The sequence below is a fragment of the Zootoca vivipara genome, chromosome 16, assembly GCF_965207765.1.
Source record: "Zootoca vivipara chromosome 16, rZooViv2.hap1.1, whole genome shotgun sequence".
Classification (NCBI taxonomy): Eukaryota; Metazoa; Chordata; class Lepidosauria; order Squamata; family Lacertidae; genus Zootoca; species Zootoca vivipara.
Genome location: NC_142599.1, coordinates 4,874,327 through 4,897,528, shown reverse-complemented (window position 1 = coordinate 4,897,528; position 23,202 = coordinate 4,874,327). Strand labels below are relative to the sequence as shown.

The window sequence follows — 23,202 nt, the reverse complement described above, 5'->3', positions numbered from 1 at the left end:
TAGAGAAAACAATTATAATCTTCTCTTTCAGATCCTGGTAAAATCAATGATCAGGAAAAGATCTTTTGGGAACCCGTTTGAGGGAAGTAGAAGAGAAGAGCGATCCCTTTCTGCGCCAGGGAATCTGTTGACGTAAGTCTCTGACGCAGGAGCCTTGAGCTGTGGAGAAGGGCAATAGTTTTCCAAATGTGCTGTGGAGAATTTTCATGGGGAAATTCCCTGGAAGTTAGGGGTGCTCAACAACGCCTAACATACAGGCCCAGCCCTGCCATTAAACAAACTTGAGGTATCGGTCTGAGCAGAAGACAGCAGGTTCATATTTATTTAATGGAATATTAATTGTGTTTTACTGTAGGGAGTGTGGAAGAATAACCTTGCTTCCCTTGGAAACACTGCACTTTGACTTGTGGATGGTGCCTTTTTGCTGCTCCACCTCAGGCGGCAAACTATTTTGAGCCAGCCTTAGTCAATAAAAGATGGCGTTGGCTGTCTTCCCCTTCAGTGTGCAGCCATAGTAAAACATGGGAGGTTATGATCTGAGGTGCTCGCCTCATGTAGAAACATGGCTGAGTCTCATGACATACCTGTCCAGGAGCCTGTGTGAACTACAGCTGTTCACCAGAACATAATTTTTATTACATTTATTTTTATTTTTGTATATGCCACCCATTGTGGAAAAGTGTGCCTGAATTGAAAAGCTTTTACTTGGTGTCTGAAAGCATGGGCAGGGTGCTATCCAAATTTTTTTGAGGCAAGGTTTTCCATAAGCGTGGTGCCCATGCAGAGAAGGCCCTGTCCTCATGTCCACCAGCTACATCTCAGATTCAGGTAGAGACACATAACAAGAGCATCTATGAAGGAAAAAGCGAGAGGGCAAGTGCTTATTGAGCTTGAAATGGACCACTGGAAGACTTTGGTGTATAACACACATGTGGCTTGAACCCACCACTGGAATATGGGTCTCTCCAGCAGCACCACCAGCTTTCGGAAAGGCAGGGGTAGGGTTGTTGTTGTTGTTGTTGTTTTAAGAGGTGGAGAAAAGCAATGCAAAAGAAGATGGGCTTGCTTTATTTTTAAGAACTTCTGTAGAAAAGGGAATTGTGGGGGGGGGGTGGCTGCTGGTCACAGAGGGATGGTGGAGGCAGCACTTTCCAAAAAGTGCAGGGGCTGAGCTCCCTACTTTTGTAACTTTCTATTCACAGACGCTGTGGTCTAAACCAGTGTTTCCCAACCTTAGGTCTTCAGCTGTTTTTGGACTACAACTCCCATTATCCCTAGCTGGCAAGACCAGTGGTAAGGGATGATGGGAATCGTAGTCCAAAAACAGCTGGAGACCCTAGGTTGGGAAACACTGGTCTAAACCTAGCAGTTCAAAAACACGTCAAAGTGCAAGTAGATAAATAGGTACCGCTCCGGCGGGAAGGTAAATGGCGTTTCCGTGGGCTGCTCTGGTTTTGGTGTTCCGTTGCGCCAGAAGCGGCTTAGTCATGCTGGCCACATGACCTGGAAAAACTGTCTGCAGAGCAGACAAATGCCAGCTCCCTCGGCCTGTAAAGCGAGGTGAGCGCTGCAACCCCAGGGCCCAGAGTTGTTCACAACTGGACTTAACTGTCAGGGGTCCTTTACCTTTACCTTTATTCACTCTGAAGCAGAAGTGGCCAACCTACAGCCCACAGGCCAAAATTTGACTTTGTTTGTTTGTTTGCTTGGGATTTTAAAAAAATAATTTATTTTTAAAATAATTTGTTTTTAAATTTATTTAATTTATTGCTACTATGATGCCAAAAGATTGTTGTGCCTCACAAGCACCTCCCCCCAATTTCCCTTCCCTCTTAGGGAAATGAATAATGAATGATTAAAACTATTTAAAATAGTGCAGCATAGCTGATGGGAAAAACCTTTTGTTAGGGCGGCCTTGAGTTCTGCCGCTCTATCCATGCCTACACTTGTACTTTGGCCACCCAAAGTATCCAGATTCTGTGGTCAGAGGAAGCTCAAGGGATTCGGAATAAATTAAGGGTTGCATAGTTTTCAAAGGGGCAGCTAAGAAGAAGGTAGTGAGAGTTCATAGAAACATCCCTAAGCTTTTATTTTGCACCTTGTGGACTAGAAACTCTTGCAGGATCAGGCATCAGACTTCCCATACCCCAACCCATACATGCCCCCTCTACCTATAAGGAAGGGCACTGCAGTTTGAATTCCCTCGTTGGGGTCCCAGTGAAGCCTCCTCTGTCCCACAACGCCACAGCACCAAAAGGGATGAGCGGACTTGTTGTCTTTGGCAAAAGCTGAGATTTCTCAAAGTGCCAAATCCTGGGCCACAGTAGCAGGTCTTGGAGACATGCAGATTACGCAATATTGTGCTTCTAGTTCCGTTGCCCATTTTATGGTTTGGTTTCTTTGAACTGTGCCTGGAAAGTTATACTTCTACACAGCCAGTGCTGAGTGTGACAGTGGAAGACATTGCCGGGTTTCTTCTCCCTCTCTCTTCTCTCTTCTCTCTCTCTGTGTCTGAACTACAAGAAACTACAAGAAAGAAGATTCCACCTAAACGTTAGAACTTCCTGACAGTAAGAGCTGTTCGACAGTGGAATTTGCTGCCAAGAAGTGTGGTGGAGTCTCCTTCTTTGGAGGTTTTTAAGCAGAGGCTTGACAGCCATATGTCAAGATTGCTTTGATGGTGTTTCCTGCTTGGCAGGGGGTTGGACTGGATGGCCCTTGTGGTCTCTTCTAACTCTATGATTCTATGAAGAAGTGTGCATGCACATGAAAGCTCATACCAATAACAAACTTAGTTGGTCTCTAAGGTGCTACTGGAAGGATTTTTTTTATTTTGTATGTATGTATGTGTGTGTGTGTGTTCTCATATCCACTTCCTTTCCTTCTCCTTGACCCGCTGCCCCACGCCCCGCCCCACAACTCTAGAAAAAACAAATCGGGAACTGTGAAATATTTCATCAGTCAAAGGTAAAGATCACACTTGTCTTGCTAGCTCCTCCTACCTGTTTGTCCGTTATGCAATGAACTGGAACCAAAGTCTCTGAGCTGCTGCATGTTGTCGTCAGTGGAAGGGAGAGCATGGAGCCGACTTCTTCTGGCGCATGGAATGCTCTTGTTTTGGAGTTCCCTTTCTGAAATGTGTAGCATGATCGTGATTCAACGAAGACCCCTTCCCCAACTAAGCAGTAGCACACAGCAGGGTGCTGAGCTGGTGGGCTGTCGGCAGGGGTGTTGTTAGGGGGATGGCTTTTCAAAGCATTATTATTAATTTAGTCTGCTTCCAGGGCAGCTGGATGCCTTGCAATGCGCAGTGAACGTGTACCACCTTCCATCTCAATTTGCCCAGAGGCACTCCATCCATTTATTGTGGGCCTCTGCTCTGAGCGCTTTATATACTTAGCAGTGCCCCTGGTTGTCGGGAAATATATATATATGCATGTGGCTGTCAGCAGAAACTTGACCGATGCCAACTCTAGGATTTCTTTGGTGCATTTTCAAAATACGGGCTGCAAAGGACTTCAATGTGTGTGCAGAGTGCATTCTCCTCCATGGTGAGACACTCAGCCCAGAGGGGGTGTGTGTTCTCTTTAACTCTCAGGGTTCGTACAGAGTGCTTTCTTTTCTACTCATGACCTGTCCTGACACTTTAAGGATGCAATTTGATATATACTACTCGGAGTTATATGGTCATTGTAAGTATAATGAAATACACGAAAGCATAAGCGTGTATCATATATAAAAATTAACCGTAGAATTTATTGGGGTTGCTTGCTCATATTAACAAGTCACTGCAAACTACGGACAATTTGGTGCAAAATTCTCACTCTGATTTTCTTCGCTGCAGTTGCAAACAATGCCACTTCATAGGTTCTATATTCCTGTTCATCAGATAAGAGGAAAAAAATCACTACAGGCGAGATTCAACTAATGAGCTCCTCTAGGGGAAGCGTGTGCATATTCACGGATTTCTGCTAATGCAAGGGGACTCCCCCCTGCTGCATGCAGCCCCATGCCTCCCAAACTTGGCTGGGGGGGTGGGGTGGGGTGGGGTGGGGTAGGAGGAGCCCCACAACAGTGTGCAGGTACAGGAGAAGAGGGACTCTTCAATCTGGCAAGCTGAAATGCTTGTGCTGAGGAACAATGGTCATAGGCTTCATGGAATTCCTCCCATTTTCTTGAGCTGGCTGTCTGCTACATTCTGTTGGGGCTTGTCCCTCATCCCTGACCATTGCCATACTGGAAGTTGGAAGTCAACAGATTGTTGAAGGCTGATTATTTGTTCTTACTTTTTCATTTGAACTTGGAGAAAAACTCTTGTATGGTTTTTAAAATGTTTGTTCTTCATTTTTTTAAAACAGGAAGCAAAGCAGCGAAGACAACCTTAGGGGCATCAGTGACCTGCCAAATGTGGGTGAGAACGAACTGCTTTCCTGAAAACTGCCATTCTGTTGGAGTGCGCCCTCTGGTCCCACCCCCGACTCCGTTACAAAGCATGTGTCCATGGAGGGAGAAACCCGTGGAGCCCAGGGCGATCCAACCAGCATTCTGTGAGGCTGGGAACCATATAGATGCTGAATGTAGAGCTTTTTGTGGCAGCATGCTTTACAAAACAGAATCCGTCCAGCCTCCGTAAATAAGGACCATCACAACAGGATCAGGTCTGATTACCAAAATACGAGGACCTCAAACTGGCCTGCTGCTGGACTTCATCTGAATAGAGCGATGTGAGAGCTCATCATACAGATTTTGCGAAAATCAACCAAACCACATTTAGGGTGGGGAGAAACTCCCAGGTCAAATATTTCATGAAGAAAATGGTCCGTATTTTAAAAGCGTCTTGAAAATGGGCAGCTAAGTGTGATGCTTTTGATCAAGCGGAGATTGTGTTTGCATCCTTCCAGTAACATACATCTTTCTCTTTTTTTTGTTTGGTGTTTACTATACATACATTTTTTTGTATTGATATTTTTTACTGCATGGAAACCAAACAGAAATGCCACATCAGGTTTTTTTGCTTTTGTGATTAGAGATTATTCACAGCTACATTTGAGAGTGGTTTGCCTTGATTTCATTTGACCATCCTCAAGACCATAGCAGTGGTGTAGTTTGTGGGAATTTGAGTGCTCCAGACATACAAGGCGGGGAGAGCCCTTTCTTTTCTTTTTGAAGGGCTGTATGTGCCAGAAGAACCCATAGAGAGCTTGACTTCAGTACAATCGTGCTCAAGCACAAATTTGAGTGAAAACGATATTGTATCTAGCTGATGAAGTGATAACAAGAATTTCCTGCTAGCAGTTTTACTTGATCTCTGTTATCTATATGCGCATGTACAAAAAATAATATTAATCAGGATTTTTAAAACAATAATTATAATCCAACACTTCCTGTTATGTAACATGGTTTAATACATTTTAACAGAATAACAGATAGCTTCTGCAGTTTTTGAATACAATCCAATGAATTTTACTGAAATGTATAGATTTTGCTGCTAACAAATGTTTCAATTAGCTTGTAAGCAGAAGTAGCTGTTTTGTGCTTTTTTTTGTACCTGAAAAATGTGGTGTTGTCCCCATCTTTAGAACGGGACCAGCACCCTGCATCCCTGTGCTCCGATAGCTACTAGCTGAGGAAACAAAAGGACCAGGGAACCAGGGAATGAATGGCTAAGCTCATGCGTAATTTCCATCCACCCTCACTATTCTTGCCTTTGCTGAAGTATACGAGTTGCTATAATAGTTTTGCCATGTCAGTAAAAAACCTGTAATTTTAAAAGCACCTGGCAGAATTGCATATTTGGATGCTACCATGTTTTCCTTGGAGAGAAAACAACCAGCACCAAAAAATTCCCTACTCATCAGAATCTATCCCCCTGACATGCTAGCTTTCTATGGGCTAAAGAGTTTCCAGTAGTGATGCTTTCAGTGATGCAGTCTTTCTTTCACTCCAAACCCTCACGTTGTAAAACTGACCCAATCCTGGGATGGTTGCTGAGCATGGATCTTGCCTCCGAGAGCCTCCCTCAAACCCAAATGGGGCCTGCCTACACATCTCCCAGTTGGAGGCAGAGCCAGGGACTCGATGGTAAACCCACAAAATGCATGATCTGTTGAAAGAAGTTAACTGTTGCTGCAGCAACCATCAGGCCTCTCTCTCTGCTGTTTGTTTTGTAATCAGGTCCCTTTTACCACTTCATAGCCCCAATTAATCTATTTGTTTTGGGTGGGCTTAAGTGGCTGACGGCTTTGCTTCCACCATTCCTTCTGCTCTGCTCCCAGTGTAAAAGCTCTGTTTACACAGCAGCAGGATCTTAGATCTTTGGGCAGTCTGTGTGTCCACATTATTTGCTGTTCTACTTAAGCTTTCCATTGTACTTCTGTCTTCTGGCAGGCTGGTGCTGGTGCTGGAGTTGTCTTCCAAAACATCTGGAGGACACCAGCTTGTCAGAGGAGGAGGTACCTTAATGCTTAATTTCTCTTCATAATGAGCACTAGATTCAAAAAGTTGAAGGAGGAGGGGAATCTGCAGACTTCCTGGGTTATTGTGGTTTCTCATGAGTATGGTGTGGGCTCCTTTATGCTTCCCATCCTCTCCAGCTTTGAAGCCCCCACCCACCCAGCACAACCAGGATAAATGTGTAATTAATATACCTGAAGGAGCGTCTCCACCCCCATTATTGTGCCCGGACACTGAGGTCCAGCGCTGAGGGCCTTCTGGAGGTTCCCTCGTTGCGAGAAGCCAAGTTGCAGGGAACCAGGCAGAGGGCCTTCTCGGTGGTGGCGCCCGCCCTGTGGAACGCCCTCCCATCAGATGTCAAAGAAAAAAACAGCTACCAGATTTTTAGAAGACATCTGAAGGCGGCCCTGTTTAGGGAGGCTTTTAATGTTCAATAGATTATTTTATTTCATTTTTCTGTTGTAAACTGCCCAGAGTGGCTGGGGAAACCCAGCCAGATGGGTGGGGTATAAATAAATTATTATTATTATTATTTTATTAATTACCATCAATTAATTAACCACCTTCTAAATAACTGTCCCGGGGCCATTTACTCAAAAGTTAGTTATAAAGAGTTAAAAACACAAAAAAGAACAAATGCATTTAAAATGAGACTGAAAAACTAATGATGTAAATGCTTGTGATAAAGAATCCATCTGGGGAAGCCTGCAAGCACAAAATGTCTTCCAGGGCAGATAGTGGTGGGTTGTTTAGTATTTGTGGGTTGTTGTTAGGGAGGAACCATGTATAATTCCCTGGTTTGGAAATAATGGGAAGCCCAGCCCAGAAAGAGCCATTAGGCAGCCTGCATGTGCATCCCACATCTCCTCAAAAAGTGTGGCTCAGGGGTTGCCAAGTGTTTTATGGGCCAGCAAGACAGTCACAAAATGGTTGCTGTGGGGGTATGTGGCATAACATAAAATGGTTGCCCTGTTTAAAGAAACGGGAAAAGAGACAAGAGCACAAAATGGGCCAGACATGCCCACTGCTCAGAGCAGCTGGGAGGGGAGGTGTTCAGTCCTGGCGCTGGATGAAATGGGGGCATGTTCCAAGCATAGGAGGGGACAAGCCAGCACAAACAGGGACTGTCCAAGCAGGAAGAGCAAACCACCTCCTGTGTGCTGAAAGGCTATTTACCGCGCTCTTTCACATAGGTTCCATCGGCTGAACCGACAGCACATTGGTGCCCACAGGCAGCGCTTAGGAGAATGCACTCGCTTTAATTTATTCCATCGTCGTTCTGGCCTGCCTTTGTTCTAGATGAGCTGTGGTCTTGTGGAGCTCTTGCACTTGCTCAGGCATTCTCAGAGAGGGTTGGACTCAGCCCCTCGCACCATGCTTGCTGTGCCAAGATGCGCAGTTGGCTTGGCAGCACCAACCACAGAGCTCAGCTAAGGCCTGCTCACCGCTTAGGAGTAGCCTCTTGGCCGTTTGCTCCCAAGGCAGGACTGGCTGCTTCCACAGAGCACAGAAAAGGGGAAGGTCCCTTTGCTATTGGCAGAATTCCCTTCCCATGGAGACTAACCAAAGTCTGAGGTCGAGCATCTTCCAGAAAAATCTACAGCAGACATTTCTATGGGCTGGGCTTTTAATGGTACAAATGAGTGGCATTAATCTTTGTGGGTCTGTGGGAACCTGTGGGCCTCCAGATGTTGCTGAACTCCATCAGACCCAGCCAGTGTAGTCAGGGCACGTCCAACAGCAAGAGGCCACAGCTGTCCTAGCCTTATTTTTTAAAAAGGGTGCTCCAGAACTTGGAATGGGCTCAAGTTGTAAAGCAATTTGTTTTGTTAAAAAAGCAGAAGCTTAGATTCCGGTGTTGAGAAGAAAAGTGTGTTAACAATGCTAAATTATTGTCTTCAGGTGCAATTCATGCTTTTTATGCCCATGTAACCAGGAATGCTAGGCTCTAAAAGCATATTTTATTACAGGGCTCCTGCATCTATGGCTACAGAACTGTAACTCCTGGCAGCATCCCCTGATCCAAGCTCTATAATGTTGCTTTTTATATTGTTGAATACCCAAGAGACTTGTATTTTTATTTTTTAATTTTTGTTCCTGCCTATGTCCTTTCTACTACACTTCTTCTTTTATCAAGTGTTTTAAACATTATGTATTTATCACTTAAATGACCTTTTTTTAAAAAAAAAAAACTACACAGACCCAAGGAGGAATTGGCAAGCACTTTTCCAGGGGACTTTCAGTATTCAAGTTGAAATAAAAATGTGGGGGAATGATAAATCCAGCCTCTAGGGGTTTCATTATGTTGGTTTTGCAAAAGAGAGGGGGCGAGGCAGAGGGAGAGAGAATACATTTACCTATAGCTTAAGGACCCAGGTGGCGCTGTGGTTAAACCACTGAGCCTAGGGCTTGCTGATCAGAAGGTCGGCGGTTCGAATCCCTGTGACGGGGTGAGCTCCTGTTGCTTGGTCCCAGCTCCTGCCAACCTAGCAGTTCGAAAGCACATCAAAATGCAAGTAGATAAATACCGTAGGAACCGCTACAGCGGGAAGGTAAACGGCGTTTCCATGTGCTGCTCTGGTTTGCCAGAAGCGGCTTTGTCATGCTGGCCACATGACCTGGAAGCTGTGCGCCGGCTCCCTTGGCCAATAACGCGAGATGAGCACGCAATCCCAGAGTCGGTCACGACTGGACCTAATGGTCAGGGGTCCTTTACCTTAAGGACATCCCAGAAAGGTCCACAAGATGCCTTGGCGATCCCTCACCTGTCCTACATCAGGGCCACAATATAATGGAAGCGCCTTCCCAGCCTGGTGCCCTCCAGATATTTGGACTCCCACCACTTCTAGCCAGCACAGGATTGTAAAGGCAGGATGTAAGTATTTTTAAATAAATACATTTTGCCTTATTTGTGCAGATTGCAGCATTTGTATCTCCCCTTTCTGCAGAGGTCTGACTTTTCCCCCTAAATGCAGATAAACAAGTTCTGAAATAACAGTTTTTGAAACACAGAAGATTGCAGCTTGATTCCACTGCACACAGTCTCCAATCTATTATGCTGGCATTTACTTTGCACAAAATTAAGATTGTGTGAATATTCAGTTGCAGCTCTGCGTTCCAGGCTACCCATGCCAGGAAGGAGGCACAAGAAGATGAAAGTTTCCAATAGCTTTATTTTCTCCACAAAATAGATTTCTCCCCTAAAATCCCCCCCATTCACATTAATCATTTTTTCTTTTTGCTCCCATGTAATCAAGACAGGGGGGAAGTGCAAGGACGTACAGATTTACTTCTTTTTGACCTATAGCCATTCCTTCAGTTTGGAAATGAATTCTAAAGGACAAAAATTAAAGAAAGTGCAAAGGGAAAGGACTGGCAGTATGGCATCTAGTTCACAGGTCAGAGCGCCTTCCTTGCCCCATTGAATGCTGGGGATTCTATCGCCCGCTAAGAATAGGACCTGGGATCTGTGCAAGGAAAGCAGCAGAAGAACTAGCTCAGGCATCCCCAAACTTCAGCCCTCCAGATGTTTTGGACTACAATTCCCATAATCCCTGACCACTGGTTCTCTTAGCTAGGGATCATGGGAGTTGTAGGCCAAAACATCTGGAGGGCCGCAGTTTGGGGATGCCTGAACTAGCTTGTTTAAATCCAGCAAAGATGGGGGGATGAAATGAAGAGGAACCAGGGCGGAAGGGGGCAGAAAGGGAAGGAATCCTACCCAGAAGCAACTTGGGGGAAGCAACTTGGGGAAACCAGGCTTTTTCCATTGCCACAACTTTAGGAGGCCCTCAAAATTACCTCATACTATCCAGGGCTTTGCAGGTCCCCGAAATATCTTCCCCCACCCAAGCAAACAAAAAAAGAACTTTCACAGAAAGTGGTCATCATTATTTGCAAAATATCACAATCTTTACATTCCCTTTATCAGGGCATCCATATTGGAAGCGAGACTGAACAGAAGATAGGGAAATAATTTATGTGGGTTTCTGTCCCCCTTCACAGCCTGTGCTTGCGTGAAATTCATTGGACTCCGGTTGACACCAGCACTTTGGGGTTGGTCATCGGATGCGACAGCCTTCCTGAGTTTCTGCCTGGGAGCCATAGGATGAATTGCCTTCCTGTGAAAGGAGAAGGGGAAGTCAGTGCAAAAACAACAATACACAAGACAGATTCTCAGGCTCGCATTCTGGCTAACACCGCCCCAAGGGAATTTTTTTTACGCAAACTACCGTAGCTTGTAAGGTTCGTTGAATCATAGAATTGTAGAGTGGGAAGGGATACTAAGGGTCATCTAGTCCAACCCCCTGCAATGCAGGAATGACCCATACTAAGTTGTACAGGAGCTGCACTCACTAAGGCAAAGCAACACACTTTCAAAAAGCCCAACCAAACTTTTCTAATAAGCTGGCAAAAGGTTGCCAAGAAGGCAATGAACCAAGCCCTCTTCCCCCTACTGTGCTCCAAACTGATCAAGGTGCGCTATTGTGCTCAGGTACTGATTTTGGGCTTCCCAGAGGCATCTGGTTGGCCACTGGGAAAACCACATGCTGGACTTGATGGACCATTGGCCTGATCCAGCAGGGTCTTTGTATGTCCGTCTCTAAAAACAATTTGCTGTAATCTAGCAATGTATCTTCACTATGCCTTATAAAATGCAAGCAGCTGAAATCAAGCCCTTTTTTAACTTAAGAAAACCCGCCACAAGTCTATCTTCTTTATGGTAAATCTTCATTCCCCATGAGAAGCTAGATAGCTCTAGCCTAATGTATTAGGAGGACATATATTTGTAGGAGCCACATTGATCAAAAGGATGACGGGAGCATCTGGAGGGCAACAGGTTCCTCAGCTATAAAGGAAAAGCGAGTGACTAACTTCCACAAACCAAGGTGGGAATTTGGTACTATAAATGGTTTTTAAAATTCTCAGTGTCTCTCACAGGAAATCCTAGTTACAGGTAGGTAGCCGTGTTGGTGTGACGCGGTCAAAATAAAGATAAAAAATCCTTCCAGTAGCACCTTAGAGACCAACTAAGTTTGTCATAGGTATGAGCTTTCGTGTATCCGAAGATGTGTGCATGCACACGAAAGCTCATACCTATGACAAACTTAGTTGAGAGCTTGGAGTGCAGTGACTGAGGAAGGAGCAGAAGGGCTGCTGCCTCTTGGATTTGGGTGACTGTCCAGGCTTGTGTGGGTGTTTGTTTCTGGCTGTGACCTTGTTTGTTTCTGGCTGTGACCTTTCACCTAGAAGTGTGAGTCAGGAAGTTCAGGTGATTAGCTGTGGGCGGAGCTAGTCAGAGCTTGGAGTGCAGTGACTGAGGAAGGAGCAGAAGGTGAGCTGAGCTTGGGAGACACTCTGTAGGTTTTGTGGTTTTGTCTTTTGGGGCTGTGTGTGAGTAAGTTTGTGTGCTTATTTGTTTTCTTACTTGTTTGTGTGCTTGTGCTGGTTTTCTAGGGCTGCTGCCTCTTGGATTTGGGTGACTGTCCAGGCTTGTGTGGGTGTTTGTTTCTGGCTGTGACCTTGTTTGTTTCTGGCTGTGACCTTTCACCTAGAAGTGTGAGTCAGGAAGTTCAGGTGATTAGCTGTGGGCGGAGCTAGTCAGAGCTTGGAGTGCAGCGGCGCGCGCCTATCGGCGCGCGCAGTTTTACCCATCTTTTTGACCTAGGGCAGCAAGTCTCATACGTTTGTTAGGGGGGACCTAGGCCTCTTCCTCTTTCCCCCTTGACCTCAAGGTTTTCAAGATGGAGGTGGAGGGAACAACCATTGTCACCTGCAATTCCTGTGCAATGTTTGTTTTCTTGCCAAAGGATGTGGGTAGCTACACTTGCAACAATTGCAAGTTGGTTGCCCTACTAGAAAACAAGGTTGCCCTTCTGGAAGAGAAGGTGCAGCAGCTTCAGGGGCGTGTATCTACGCTCCAGAGAATTAAAGAGCTGGAGCTTTTCTTGGATGCAGCAGAGCACACTGTCTGCACCAAGGAGGAGACAGGGGATCTCCCTGAGGAGGAGGTCAGTTCCCCAACACAGCAGCCAGATGTATGGAGGAACGTGACTCATAGAAGTAGAAGGCCCAGGGATCGCTCTGAGTGCTTAGAATTAAACAACCGTTTTGAAGTGCTCATGGAAGACGAGGAACAGACTCCACCTGAGGATCTCTCCCTCATCACAGTTGATGAGGAATATGAAGACGAGCAACCAAGTCAGTCCTCTGGAAATATGCAGGTAACCTTGGAAGGGACAGCACATAGAAGAATCCCAACCAAGCCTCTGAAGAGGCGTGTAGTGGTGATTGGGGATTCCCTACTGAGGGGTACAGAAGCAGTGATCTGTGGGCCTGACAAGATGTCTCGAGAGGTGTGCTGTCTACCTGGGGCCAAGATCAAAGATGTAACAGAACGGCTGCAAGGAATAATAAAACCCACCGACAAATACCCCTTCCTTTTGGTGCATGTGGGAACCAATGACACTGCAAGCCATAGCTTACAGAAGATCAAAAATGATTATGAGGCTCTGGGCAGGAAGTTGAAGCAATTAGATGCACAAATTGTCATCTCTTCTGTCCTCCCAGTTGAACGACATGGCCCAGGGAGAGAGGGAAAAATAGGGGAAGTGAACAACTGGCTTCGCAAATGGTGCAAACAAGAACGGTTTGGATTCCTAGATCACGGTCTGCAGTTTCTTGATGATGGACTTCTGGCAAGTGATGGACTGCACCTCACAAAAGTTGGGAGGAATGTTTTTGCCACAAAACTCAAAAACCTCATCAGGAGGGCTTTAAACTGACTTATGTGGGGGAGGGAGACAGTGGTCCTGAAGGTAGGAGTCTATCAAATGCTGAAGATGATCATCCAAATGTCAAGGACCAAATGGAGCAAGCAGCATGCAGACCTAGTGGTGGGACGAAAATATCCTTAAATAAGAGACATGGGGGAATGATCAACGGTCTTCAATGTCTGTATACTAATGCACAGAGCATGGGAAATAAACAAGATGAACTTGAGCTCTTGGTACAGCAAACTAAATATGACATAATAGGCATCACTGAAACCTGGTGGGATGAGTCTCATGACTGGAATGTAGTAATAGAGGGATACAATCTATTTAAGAGAAATAGACCAAACAGGAAAGGAGGAGGAGTAGCTTTATATGTTAGGGATATGTATACCTGTGAAGAGATCCAGGATTTAAAACTTCAAAGCCAAATTGAGAGTATCTGGGTCAAAATTAAGGGAGAGAAAAACAACAGTGATCTCATTGTGGGAGTTTACTATAGATCCCCAAGCCAAACTGAGGACACAGATGATGCCTTCCTGGAACAGATGGCCAAGCATTCCAAAGGAAGTGAGATAGTAGTAATGGGGGATTTCAACTATCCTGATATTTGTTGGATGTCAAACTCAGCCAAGAGCATAAGGTCGAACAGATTCCTCACTGGCCTTGCAGACAACTTCATTGTCCAGAAAGTGGGAGAAGCAACAAGAGGATCAGCCATTTTAGATCTGGTCCTAACCAATAGTGATGACTTGGTTAGTGGGGTAGAAGTGGCAGGATCATTAGGTGGGAGTGACCATGCTCTTCTGGAGTTTATTATCCAGCGGAAAGGAGCAACCAAGCATACTAAGGTCCAAATTCTAGACTTTAAGAAAGCCGACTTCAGAAAACTTAGGGAAACGCTGGGTGAAATCCCATGGACAGTAATACTAAAAGGGAAGGGAGTTCATGATGGTTGGGAGTTTGTTAAAAGGGAGATATTAAAAGCACAACTTCAGGCAATACCAATGAGACGGAAACATGGAAGGTGCCTAAAGAAGCCAGGCTGGCTATCTAAAGAACTTTTGACTGAGTTAAGATTTAAAAGGGATATGTACAAAAAATGGAAAAGGGGGGAAATCTCCAGAGAGGAATTCAAACATATAGCCAGCACGTGTAGAGACAAAGTCAGAAAAGCTAAAGCACAGAATGAACTCAGGCTCGCCAGAGAGGTTAAAAGCAACAAAAAGGGCTTTTATGGGTATGTCCGTAGCAAAAGGAAAAACAAGGAAACAGTGGGGTCACTCAGAGGAGAAGATGGTGAAATGCAAACAGGGGACAGAGAAAGGGCAGAACTCCTCAATGCCTTCTTTGCCTCAGTCTTCTCCAAGAAAGAAAACAACGCCCGACCTGAAGAATATGGAGCAGATGATTCAGCAGGGGAAACACAGCCCAGAATAAGTAAGGAGGTAGTACAAGAATACTTGGCTAGTTTAGATGTATTCAAGTCTCCAGGGCCAGATGAACTACATCCAAGAGTATTAAAAGAACTGGCAGAGGTGATTTCAGAACCACTGGCAATAATCTTTGAAAATTCCTGGAGAACAGGCGAAGTTCCAGCAGACTGGAGGAGGGCAAATGTTGTCCCTATTTTCAAAAAGGGGAAAAGAGAGGACCCAAACAATTACCGCCCAGTCAGCCTGACATCAATACCAGGAAAGATTCTAGAGCAGATCATTAAGCAAACAGTCTGTGAGCACCTAGAAAGAAACTCTGTGATCACTAAAAGTCAGCATGGGTTCCTGAAAAATAAGTCATGTCAGACTAATCTGATCTCATTTTTTGACAGAATTACAAGCCTGGTAGATGAAGGGAACGCTGTGGATGTAGCCTATCTTGATTTCAGCAAGGCCTTTGACAAGGTGCCCCATGATATTCTTGTAAAGAAGCTGGTAAAATGTGGGCTAGACAATGCTACCATTCAGTGGATTTGTAGCTGGATTACTGACCGAACCCAAAGGGTGCTCATCAATGGCTCCTCCTCATCCTGGAGAGTAGTGACTAGTGGGGTGCCACAGGGTTCTGTCTTGGGCCCAGTCTTGTTCAACATCTTTATCAATGACTTGGATGATGGGCTTGAGGGAATCCTGAGCAAGTTTGCAGATGACACCAAGTTGGGAGGGGTGGCTAACACCCCAGAGGACAGGATCACACTTCAGAATGACCTTAACAGATTAGACAACTGGGCCAAAGCAAACAAGATGAATTTTAACAAGGAGAAATGTAAAGTGCTACACTTGGGCAAAAAAAATGAAAGGCACAGATACAGGATGGGAGACACCTGGCTTGAGAGCAGTACATGTGAAAAGGATCTAGGAGTTTTGGTTGACCACAAACTTGACATGAGTCAGCAGTGTGATGCAGCAGCTAAAAAAGCCAATGCAATTCTGGGCTGCATCAATAGGAGTATAGCATCTAGATCAAGGGAAGTAATAGTACCACTGTATTCTGCTCTGGTCAGACCTCACCTGGAGTATTGTGTCCAGTTCTGGGCACCACAGTTCAAGAAGGATACTGATAAGCTGGAACGTGTCCAGAAGAGGGCAACCAAAATGGTCAAAGGCCTGGAAACGATGCCTTATGAGGAACGGCTTAGGGAGCTGGGTATGTTTAGCCTGGAGAAGAGAAGGTTAAGGGGTGATATGATAACCATGTTCAAATATATAAAAGGATGTCATATAAAGGAGGGAGAAAGGTTGTTTTCTGCTGCTCCAGAGAAGCGGACACGGAGCAACGGATTCAAACTACAAGAAAGAAAATTCCACCTAAACATTAGGAAGAACTTCCTGACAGTAAGAGCTGTTCGGCAGTGGAATTTGCTGCCAAGGAGTGTGGTGGAGTCTCCTTCTTTGGAGGTCTTTAAGCAGAGGCTTGACAGCCATCTGTCAGGAATGCTTTGATGGTGTTTCCTGCTTGGCAGGGGGTTGGACTGGATGGCCCTTGTGGTCTCTTCCAACTCTATGATTCTATGATTCTATGATTCTATGACAAACTAACTTGGTCTCTAAGGTGCTACTGGAAGGAAATCCTAGTTATATGGTGGCACCAAGAATTGTTAGCAATCCTTACACTCCCTGGAAAACTATAGTTGGTGGAGTCTCCTCCTTTGGAGGTCTTTAAGCGGAGGCTTGACAGCCATCTGTCAGGAATGCTTTGATGGTGTTTCCTGCTTGGCAGGGGGTTGGACTGGATGGCCCTTGTGGTCTCTTCCAACTCTATGATTCTATGATTCTTCTAGGGGGAGAAAGAATGGATGTTCCACATCCATATTCTTTTCATTCTGGAGGAACATAACACAGAGAAAAGAACCAAAAAGACAGACAGACAGACAGGCAGACAGACAGACAGACGGAGAAGAGGGAGGCTGAGAGGGACAGAAACAGAAGAGAGAGAGAGATGGAAGGAAGAAGAAACAGATACAAAGAGAGAAAGCTAGGGGAGCAAATCCTAAAACAAAGCAAACTTACCAAGTCATAGTCTTCAACATATTTGTATTTCTTCTCTCTATAATAATATTTTTTCTTCATGAAATACAGGACAATGATGTCACAGAGGACTGTCGCCTAGTTGAGATTCAAAGGCAAAGAAGCGATTTTACTTATTTTCAAATGTTGACATTTCTTCTAGCACCTTATTAAAAGGAAGACAATGGGGAGGGAGAGTAAAGGGCTTACCACACCAAACAGGGCTAACCCAGATCCAATGTTAATCATCGTAGGAATGATATCAAATTTTCCTGCCTAAAACACACACAGATATACAAAAGTTATTCACAAGTACTTTTTCCGATAGCTCTTCTATTCATTTATGGCAGCTTTCCACCAACAGGTGTTGTTGGACTCCGATTCCCATCAGCCCCAGCCAGCATGGGCACTGGTCAGGAACAACAGGAGTTGTAGTCCAACATCATCTAGAAAGGGCACCAGGTTGGGGACTGGACCGGAAGTAGCAGACCAGAAGGAGCGCTGCTGCCCTTTTGGAACTGGGCGGAGCATGCTCAGAAGCGACTTTTGATGCTGCTCTGCCCTGTTCCAAAATGGCCGCTGCGCCAGAATAAACCGGGAAAAGACAAAAAAATCCGGGGCAGCTGGAAAAACAGGGGTTGCCCGGGGAATACGGGAGACTTGGCAGCTATGGTCTGTGGTGGTGAAACCTCCAGCACTAACTGGTGAAATGGAACATTCCAGAACTCAGGAAGACACACTTCCTGACACACATTGGACACACACAAAAATTCAGTTTCTATGAAAGAAAAAGAAATTGAGTGGAGGAGGCAGGTGGACATACTTAAACCAACAACTAGAAATGTGGTCAGGTCACACGTCACAGAATGTATTTAAAAGCTGGGTCCCAAAAAGCTGAGGACAGCCAAATTATTCTGACTGGTAGCAGGTAAAAGATCTTGGGTTCTCTTGCTGGAAATGCCAGGGCTCAAATATGGGGCTGTCTGTTAAATGAGATTTGGGTCCTCTTTCCCCCCTCTTAAGGGAACAAAGCAGAGGGGTGCCATGCAGGCCTTGTGCCATCTGAGGGTCGCCCCAGCCGCAGGCAGGACAAACTCTCAGAGGCAGCTGGCCTCCTTATGGCCTTTGGAAAAGCAGGTGGCTACCTTGCCAAACACCATGATATCAAAGCGGATTCCATAGGCCTTGATGAGCGTCCGGGAGTCTCTGCCAGCAGCATTCTTGTAATATTTAGCAAATCTGGGAAAAGAAAAAGGAGAGGTGGGTCTTGTCCTCTGGACAGCCCAGGACCTCCATAGACACTGCCCAGGCTTGTGCCCCAGCCCAGGGAGGTCATGTAAGTGCTGCTAACACAGTGGTTTGACTTCACCCCTCAAGGCACACTCCATTGCCTCTCGAGACAGATGGATGAAAACAACTGCAAATCTTCAGGGATCCCATTACCCAATTAGAAATCGTGGTGTGTCTGCTCCAGAACTCCAGCACACACTAATTCGTGTGGGTCACTGGTCTCCACTGGTGCTGTGCATCAAGTGAAAGTGCTCACACGCATCGCAGTAAAACCAGTACAATTAAAAACCAACAGCGTAAGCCAACTCTTCCAACAAATCACCACACCTAAACAAACACACTCTTCACCTGCGCCAGACACCAGACCCTGCACCAAAAGAGTGACTTGGGTAGAGGCTATACCATGGTGGGTTCCCAGGCCTGGTTACCCCAAATCATCCTACCTGAAATTGTATCCTGGAGACACGTTGTGGTCAGAATCCTTGTTGTCTATACGACGGAAGGTGTACTTTGGCAAACAATGAGAGGCAGCCTTGTCCAAATCACAGTTCCAGCTGATCTGCAGCCCCATCACTCCACCCTGTAGAAACCAAAACGGGTGCATTCAATTTAAATTCAAACAGCCTTCATATGTGACATAATTCATCCCCCCCCCCCCGTGGCACCCCACTAGTCACTACTCTCCAGGATGAGAAGGAGCCATTGATGAGCATCTTGCAAATCCATGACATTCTTTGGTTTCAAATAAACAAAAGGTGCCTTTTGCAAGCCACTCTCTTGAGCTGGTTTAGGTAGCCAAAGCTTGCCAAATTATAGCAAACTGTTGCTGTCCTTTCTTACTGTAATTGCTCCTCTGGTTCCTTGTTTATGCTTTCTGGGCTGTAGCTCAGTATAGATCACCTGCCTTGCATTGCACCCCATGTTCAGTTGCAGGCATGTCCAGGTACAGCCAGAAACTCTGGAAAGCTGCTGCCAGTCAGTGTAGACCAGTGTTTCCCAACCTTGTGCCTCCAGATGTTTTGTGACTACAACTCCCATCATCCCTAGCTAGCAAGACCAGTGGTCAGGAATGATGGGAATTGTAGTCACAAAACATCTGGAGGCACAAAGTTGGGAAACACTGGTGTAGACAATACTAAACAAGATTGACCAATGGACTTAGTATAAGGCAACTCCCTTGTTCCTATAAACAAGCAGCTAAGCAGTTTACATTAAATAATAGGATGAATGGTTCTCAGTGGATCATGTACCTGTGAGTATCATATTTGCAGTTTATTAGGTAGCATGGCAGAGGTCACCGCCACACCCCGCCCCGGACCCTGGTAATTGACAGCATGTACACTCAACAAAACTGACAGGCTACTTTGCTGAATAATAATAATAATAATAATTTATTATTTATACCCCGCCCATCTGGCCGGGTTCCCCCAGCCACTCTGGGCGGCTTCCAACAAAACAGAAATTCTAAAATACAGAAATCCATCAAACATTAAAATACAGAAATCCATTAAACATTAAAAGCTTCCCTAAACAGGGCTGCCTTGAGATGCCTTCTAAAGGTCTGGTAATTGTTGTTCTCTTTGACCTCTAGTGGGAGGGCATTCCACAGGGTGGGTGCCACTACCGAGAAGGCCCTCTGCCTGGTTCCCTGTAACTTGGCTTCTCGTAGTGAGGGAACCGCCAGAAGGCCCTCGGAGCTGGACCTCAGTGTCCGGGCAGAACGATGGAGGTGGAGACGCTCCTTCAGGTATACCGGACCGAGGCCGTTTAGGGCTTTAAAGGTCAACACCAACACTTTGAATTGTGCTCGGAAACGTACTGGGAGCCAATGTAGGTCTTTCAGGACCGGTGTTATGTGGTCTCGGCGGCCGCTCCCAGTCACCAGTCTAGCTGCCGCATTCTGGATTAGTTGTAGTTTCCGGGTCACCTTCAAAGGTAGCCCCACGTAGAGCGCATTGCAGTAGTCCAAGCGAGAGATAACTAGAGCATGCACCACTCTGGAGAGACAGTCAGTGGGCAGGTAGGGACTCAGCCTGCGTACCAGATGGAGCTGATAAACAGCTGCCCTGGACACGGAGTTGACCTGTGCCTCCATGGACAGCTGTGAGTCTAAGATGACTCCCAGGCTGCGCACCTGGTCTTTCAGGGGCACAGTTACCCCATTCAGGACCAGGGAGTCCTCCACACCCGCCCGCCTCCTGTCCCCCACAAACAGTACTTCTGTCTTGTCAGGATTCAATCTCAATCTGTTAGCCGCCATCCATCCTCCAACCGCCTCCAAGCACTCACACAGGACCTTCACCGCCTTCACTGGTTCTGATTTAAAAGAGAGGTAGAGCTGGGTATCATCAGCATACTGATGGACACCCAGCCCAAACCCCCTGATGATCTCTCCCAGCGGCTGCATATAGATGTTAAAAAGCATGGGGGAGAGGACAGAACCCTGAGGCACCCCACAAGTGAGAGCCCAGGGGTCTGAACACTCATCCCCCACCACCACTTTCTGAACACGGCCCAGGAGGAAGGAGCGGAACCACTGCATGACAGTGCCCCCAGCTCCCAAGCCCTCTAGACGGTCCAGAAGGATGTTATGGTCGATGGTGTCAAAAGCCGCTGAGAGATCCAGCAGAACAAGGAAACAGCTCTTACCTTTGTCCCTAGCCCGCCGGAGATCATCGACCAGTGCGACCAAGGCAGTTTCAGTCCCATGATGAGGCCTGAATCCTGACTGGAAGGGATCCAAATGGTCCGCTTCTTCCAGGCGTGCCTGAAGTTGTTCAGCAACCACTCGCTCAATCACCTTGCCCAAGAATGGAAGATTTGAGACTGGGCGATAGTTGGCCATATTGGCCGGATCTAAAGATGGTTTTTTAAGAAGCGGTTTAATAACCGCCTCTTTCAGCGGGTCTGGGAAGGCTCCCTCACGGAGAGAAGCATTTACCAACCCGCGAAGCCCATCGCCCAGCCCTTCCCGGCTAGCTTTTATAAGCCAGGATGGGCAAGGATCAAGGAGACAGGTGGTTGGTTTCACTCGTCGAAGCAGCCTGTCCACATCCTCGGAGGTAACAGATTGAAATTGATCCCACAAAACTTGACTAGACAGGACTCTAGCACTCCCCTGCCCCGGCCCTGCTCCCACGGTGGAGTCTACCTCTTCCCGAATCTGAGCGACTTTATCTGCAAAAAACTTTGCAAAATCATTGCAGGAGATCATGTGGCCCGTACTGGGCCCGGATGGAGCAGGTGGTTCCGCTAAATTGCGAACCACCTGGAAGAGTCTCCTGCTGCTGTTTTCTGCAGATGCGATGGAGACGGTGAAGAAGGTCCTCTTCGCCGTCGCCATTGCCACTTGGTAGGCTCGAAGTTGAGCTCTAGCCCGTGTCCGGTCTGATTCAAAATGAGTTTTCCGCCACCGGCGCTCTAGCCGTCTCAATGACTGTTTCATCGCCCTCAGCGCCGGGGAAAACCACGGGGCTGTCCGGGCTCCATGCAATCTGAGAGGGCGCTTCGGAGCCAGACAGTCAATAGCGCTGGTTAACTCCGCATTCCAGCGGGCCACCAGGGAATCAGCTGAAAGGCCATCGACATGGGATAAAACATCCCCTACCACTCTCTGGAAGCCAATTGGATCCATTAAGTAGTGGGGGCGGACCATCCGAATCGGTCCCACCTCCCTGCAGAGGGGAAGGGTTGTGGAGAAGTCCAGTTGCACCAGAAAGTGATCTGACCATGGCACTTCTTTTGTTTCGCTTTTACTTAATGTCAGATCACCAACATCCATAGAGGTAAACACCAAGTCCAAGGCATGTCCGCGGCTATGAGTTGGGCCAGACTTATTCAGGGACAGCCCCATGGTGGCCATGCTTTCCACGAAGTCCCGAGCGGCACCTTGTAAGGTCGTCTCGGCATGGATGTTAAAATCCCCTAAGACAACCAAGCTAGGTGTCTCCAGGAGCACATCCGACACGACCTGAAGCAGCTCGGGCAGGGAATCCTTGGTGCAGCGGGGAGGTTGGTACACCAAAAGGAATCCTGTACTGCCCCTATTGCCCAACTTCCAGAACATGCACTCAGAAAACTCAGTCTTACCAATAGGACGCCTGGTGCAAACTAATGACTTCCTAAAAATCACTGCAACCCCCCCTCCCCGCCCAGATGGCCTGGGTTGCTGTGCATAAGAGAAACCTGGTGGGCAAGCAGCGCCAAGAACGGGCCTATCGGCTTCATCCAACCAGGTCTCTGTCACACATGCCAGGTCAAATCCTCCATCCACAATCAGGTCGTGAATGGCAGTGGTCTTATTCATCATCGACCTGGCATTGCACAGCAGCACCTTCAGGTCATGTGGGTATCCCTTGCTGATTCCAATATCCGTCCGGTCAGGACCAGACCCGGAGGCAGGGATAGTCCTCAGACAACGACTAAGTCTGCCTCCTCGGTAATGACATGGTCTGGTCTTAGCGTAACTCCTCCTCCTACCCGTGACCACTGAGATCGGTTGTCCCAGTGCATCACCCCCTGTGGAATCTGCCCCAGCCATTTTGCTTGCTGGGACCCCCTCCCGGGCAGCCCTGACCCCTCCCCTTAAAAACAAAATAAAACCTCTGTAAAAAACAGCAAGAACAGAACAAAAGAAAAACACAAAAAACACAATAAAACCAAAAACAATAAAAATTACAAATACACTAAAATTTAACAGATTCCCACACCCAACTAAAAAGCCCTCCCTAAAACCTATGTAAATCAAAAAATACAGTAAAACAACACAAAGACCGAAAATTACAAACTAAAATTGACCCCTCCCCTTAAAATCAAATTTAAAACCAATACAGAAAACAAACTAATACAATAAAACAATACAAACAAAGACAGAAAATTACAAACTAAAATTAACCCCTCCCCTTAAAATCGAATTTAAAACCAATACAGAAAACAAACTAACAAACTAAACGATAAACAACAAAAACCAAAAACAATAAAAGTTACAAACACATCAGAATTACAAGCCCCAGGTGGAAGTGTGCTTCAGGGGGAGCAGTCCTCCCAACCACTCCCTGGCAGAGCAGCATCAGCAGCAATGTTCCAGGCCTCCCAGGAGCCTTAAAAGCTGTGGTGGAGTGGGGGACCCGCCCCAAGCCCAAGGTGGAAGTGGGCTTCAGGGGGAGCCGTCCTTCCAGTACTCA

The 23,202-nt window shown here is 46.4% G+C and overlaps 2 protein-coding genes across 9 annotated transcripts in view; one reads left to right on the top strand and one right to left on the bottom strand.

Annotated features, from left to right (window-relative positions):
- Positions 1-5,772, top strand: part of CAMKK2 (calcium/calmodulin dependent protein kinase kinase 2) — a 47,338-nt gene extending 41,566 nt beyond the window's left edge. For all 8 annotated transcript variants that reach the window (XM_035097988.3, XM_088659633.1, XM_088659635.1 and 5 more), the window contains 2 exons: positions 32-132; positions 4,359-5,772. In XM_035097988.3, coding sequence (XP_034953879.2) covers positions 32-132; positions 4,359-4,434 — 177 coding nt within the window. In that variant the 3' untranslated portion in view covers positions 4,435-5,772. The remainder of the gene's footprint in view (positions 1-31; positions 133-4,358) is intronic.
- Positions 5,773-9,608: 3,836 nt separating this feature from the next.
- The window catches only part of P2RX4 (purinergic receptor P2X 4), a 29,543-nt gene continuing 15,949 nt past the window's right edge, over positions 9,609-23,202 (bottom strand). Inside the window, exons 8-12 of the mRNA XM_035097886.3 lie at positions 18,463-18,599; positions 17,875-17,968; positions 16,940-17,005; positions 16,733-16,828; positions 9,609-10,574 (exon numbers count right to left, since the gene is read on the bottom strand). Coding sequence (XP_034953777.2) covers positions 10,515-10,574; positions 16,733-16,828; positions 16,940-17,005; positions 17,875-17,968; positions 18,463-18,599 — 453 coding nt within the window. The 3' untranslated portion in view covers positions 9,609-10,514. The remainder of the gene's footprint in view (positions 10,575-16,732; positions 16,829-16,939; positions 17,006-17,874; positions 17,969-18,462; positions 18,600-23,202) is intronic.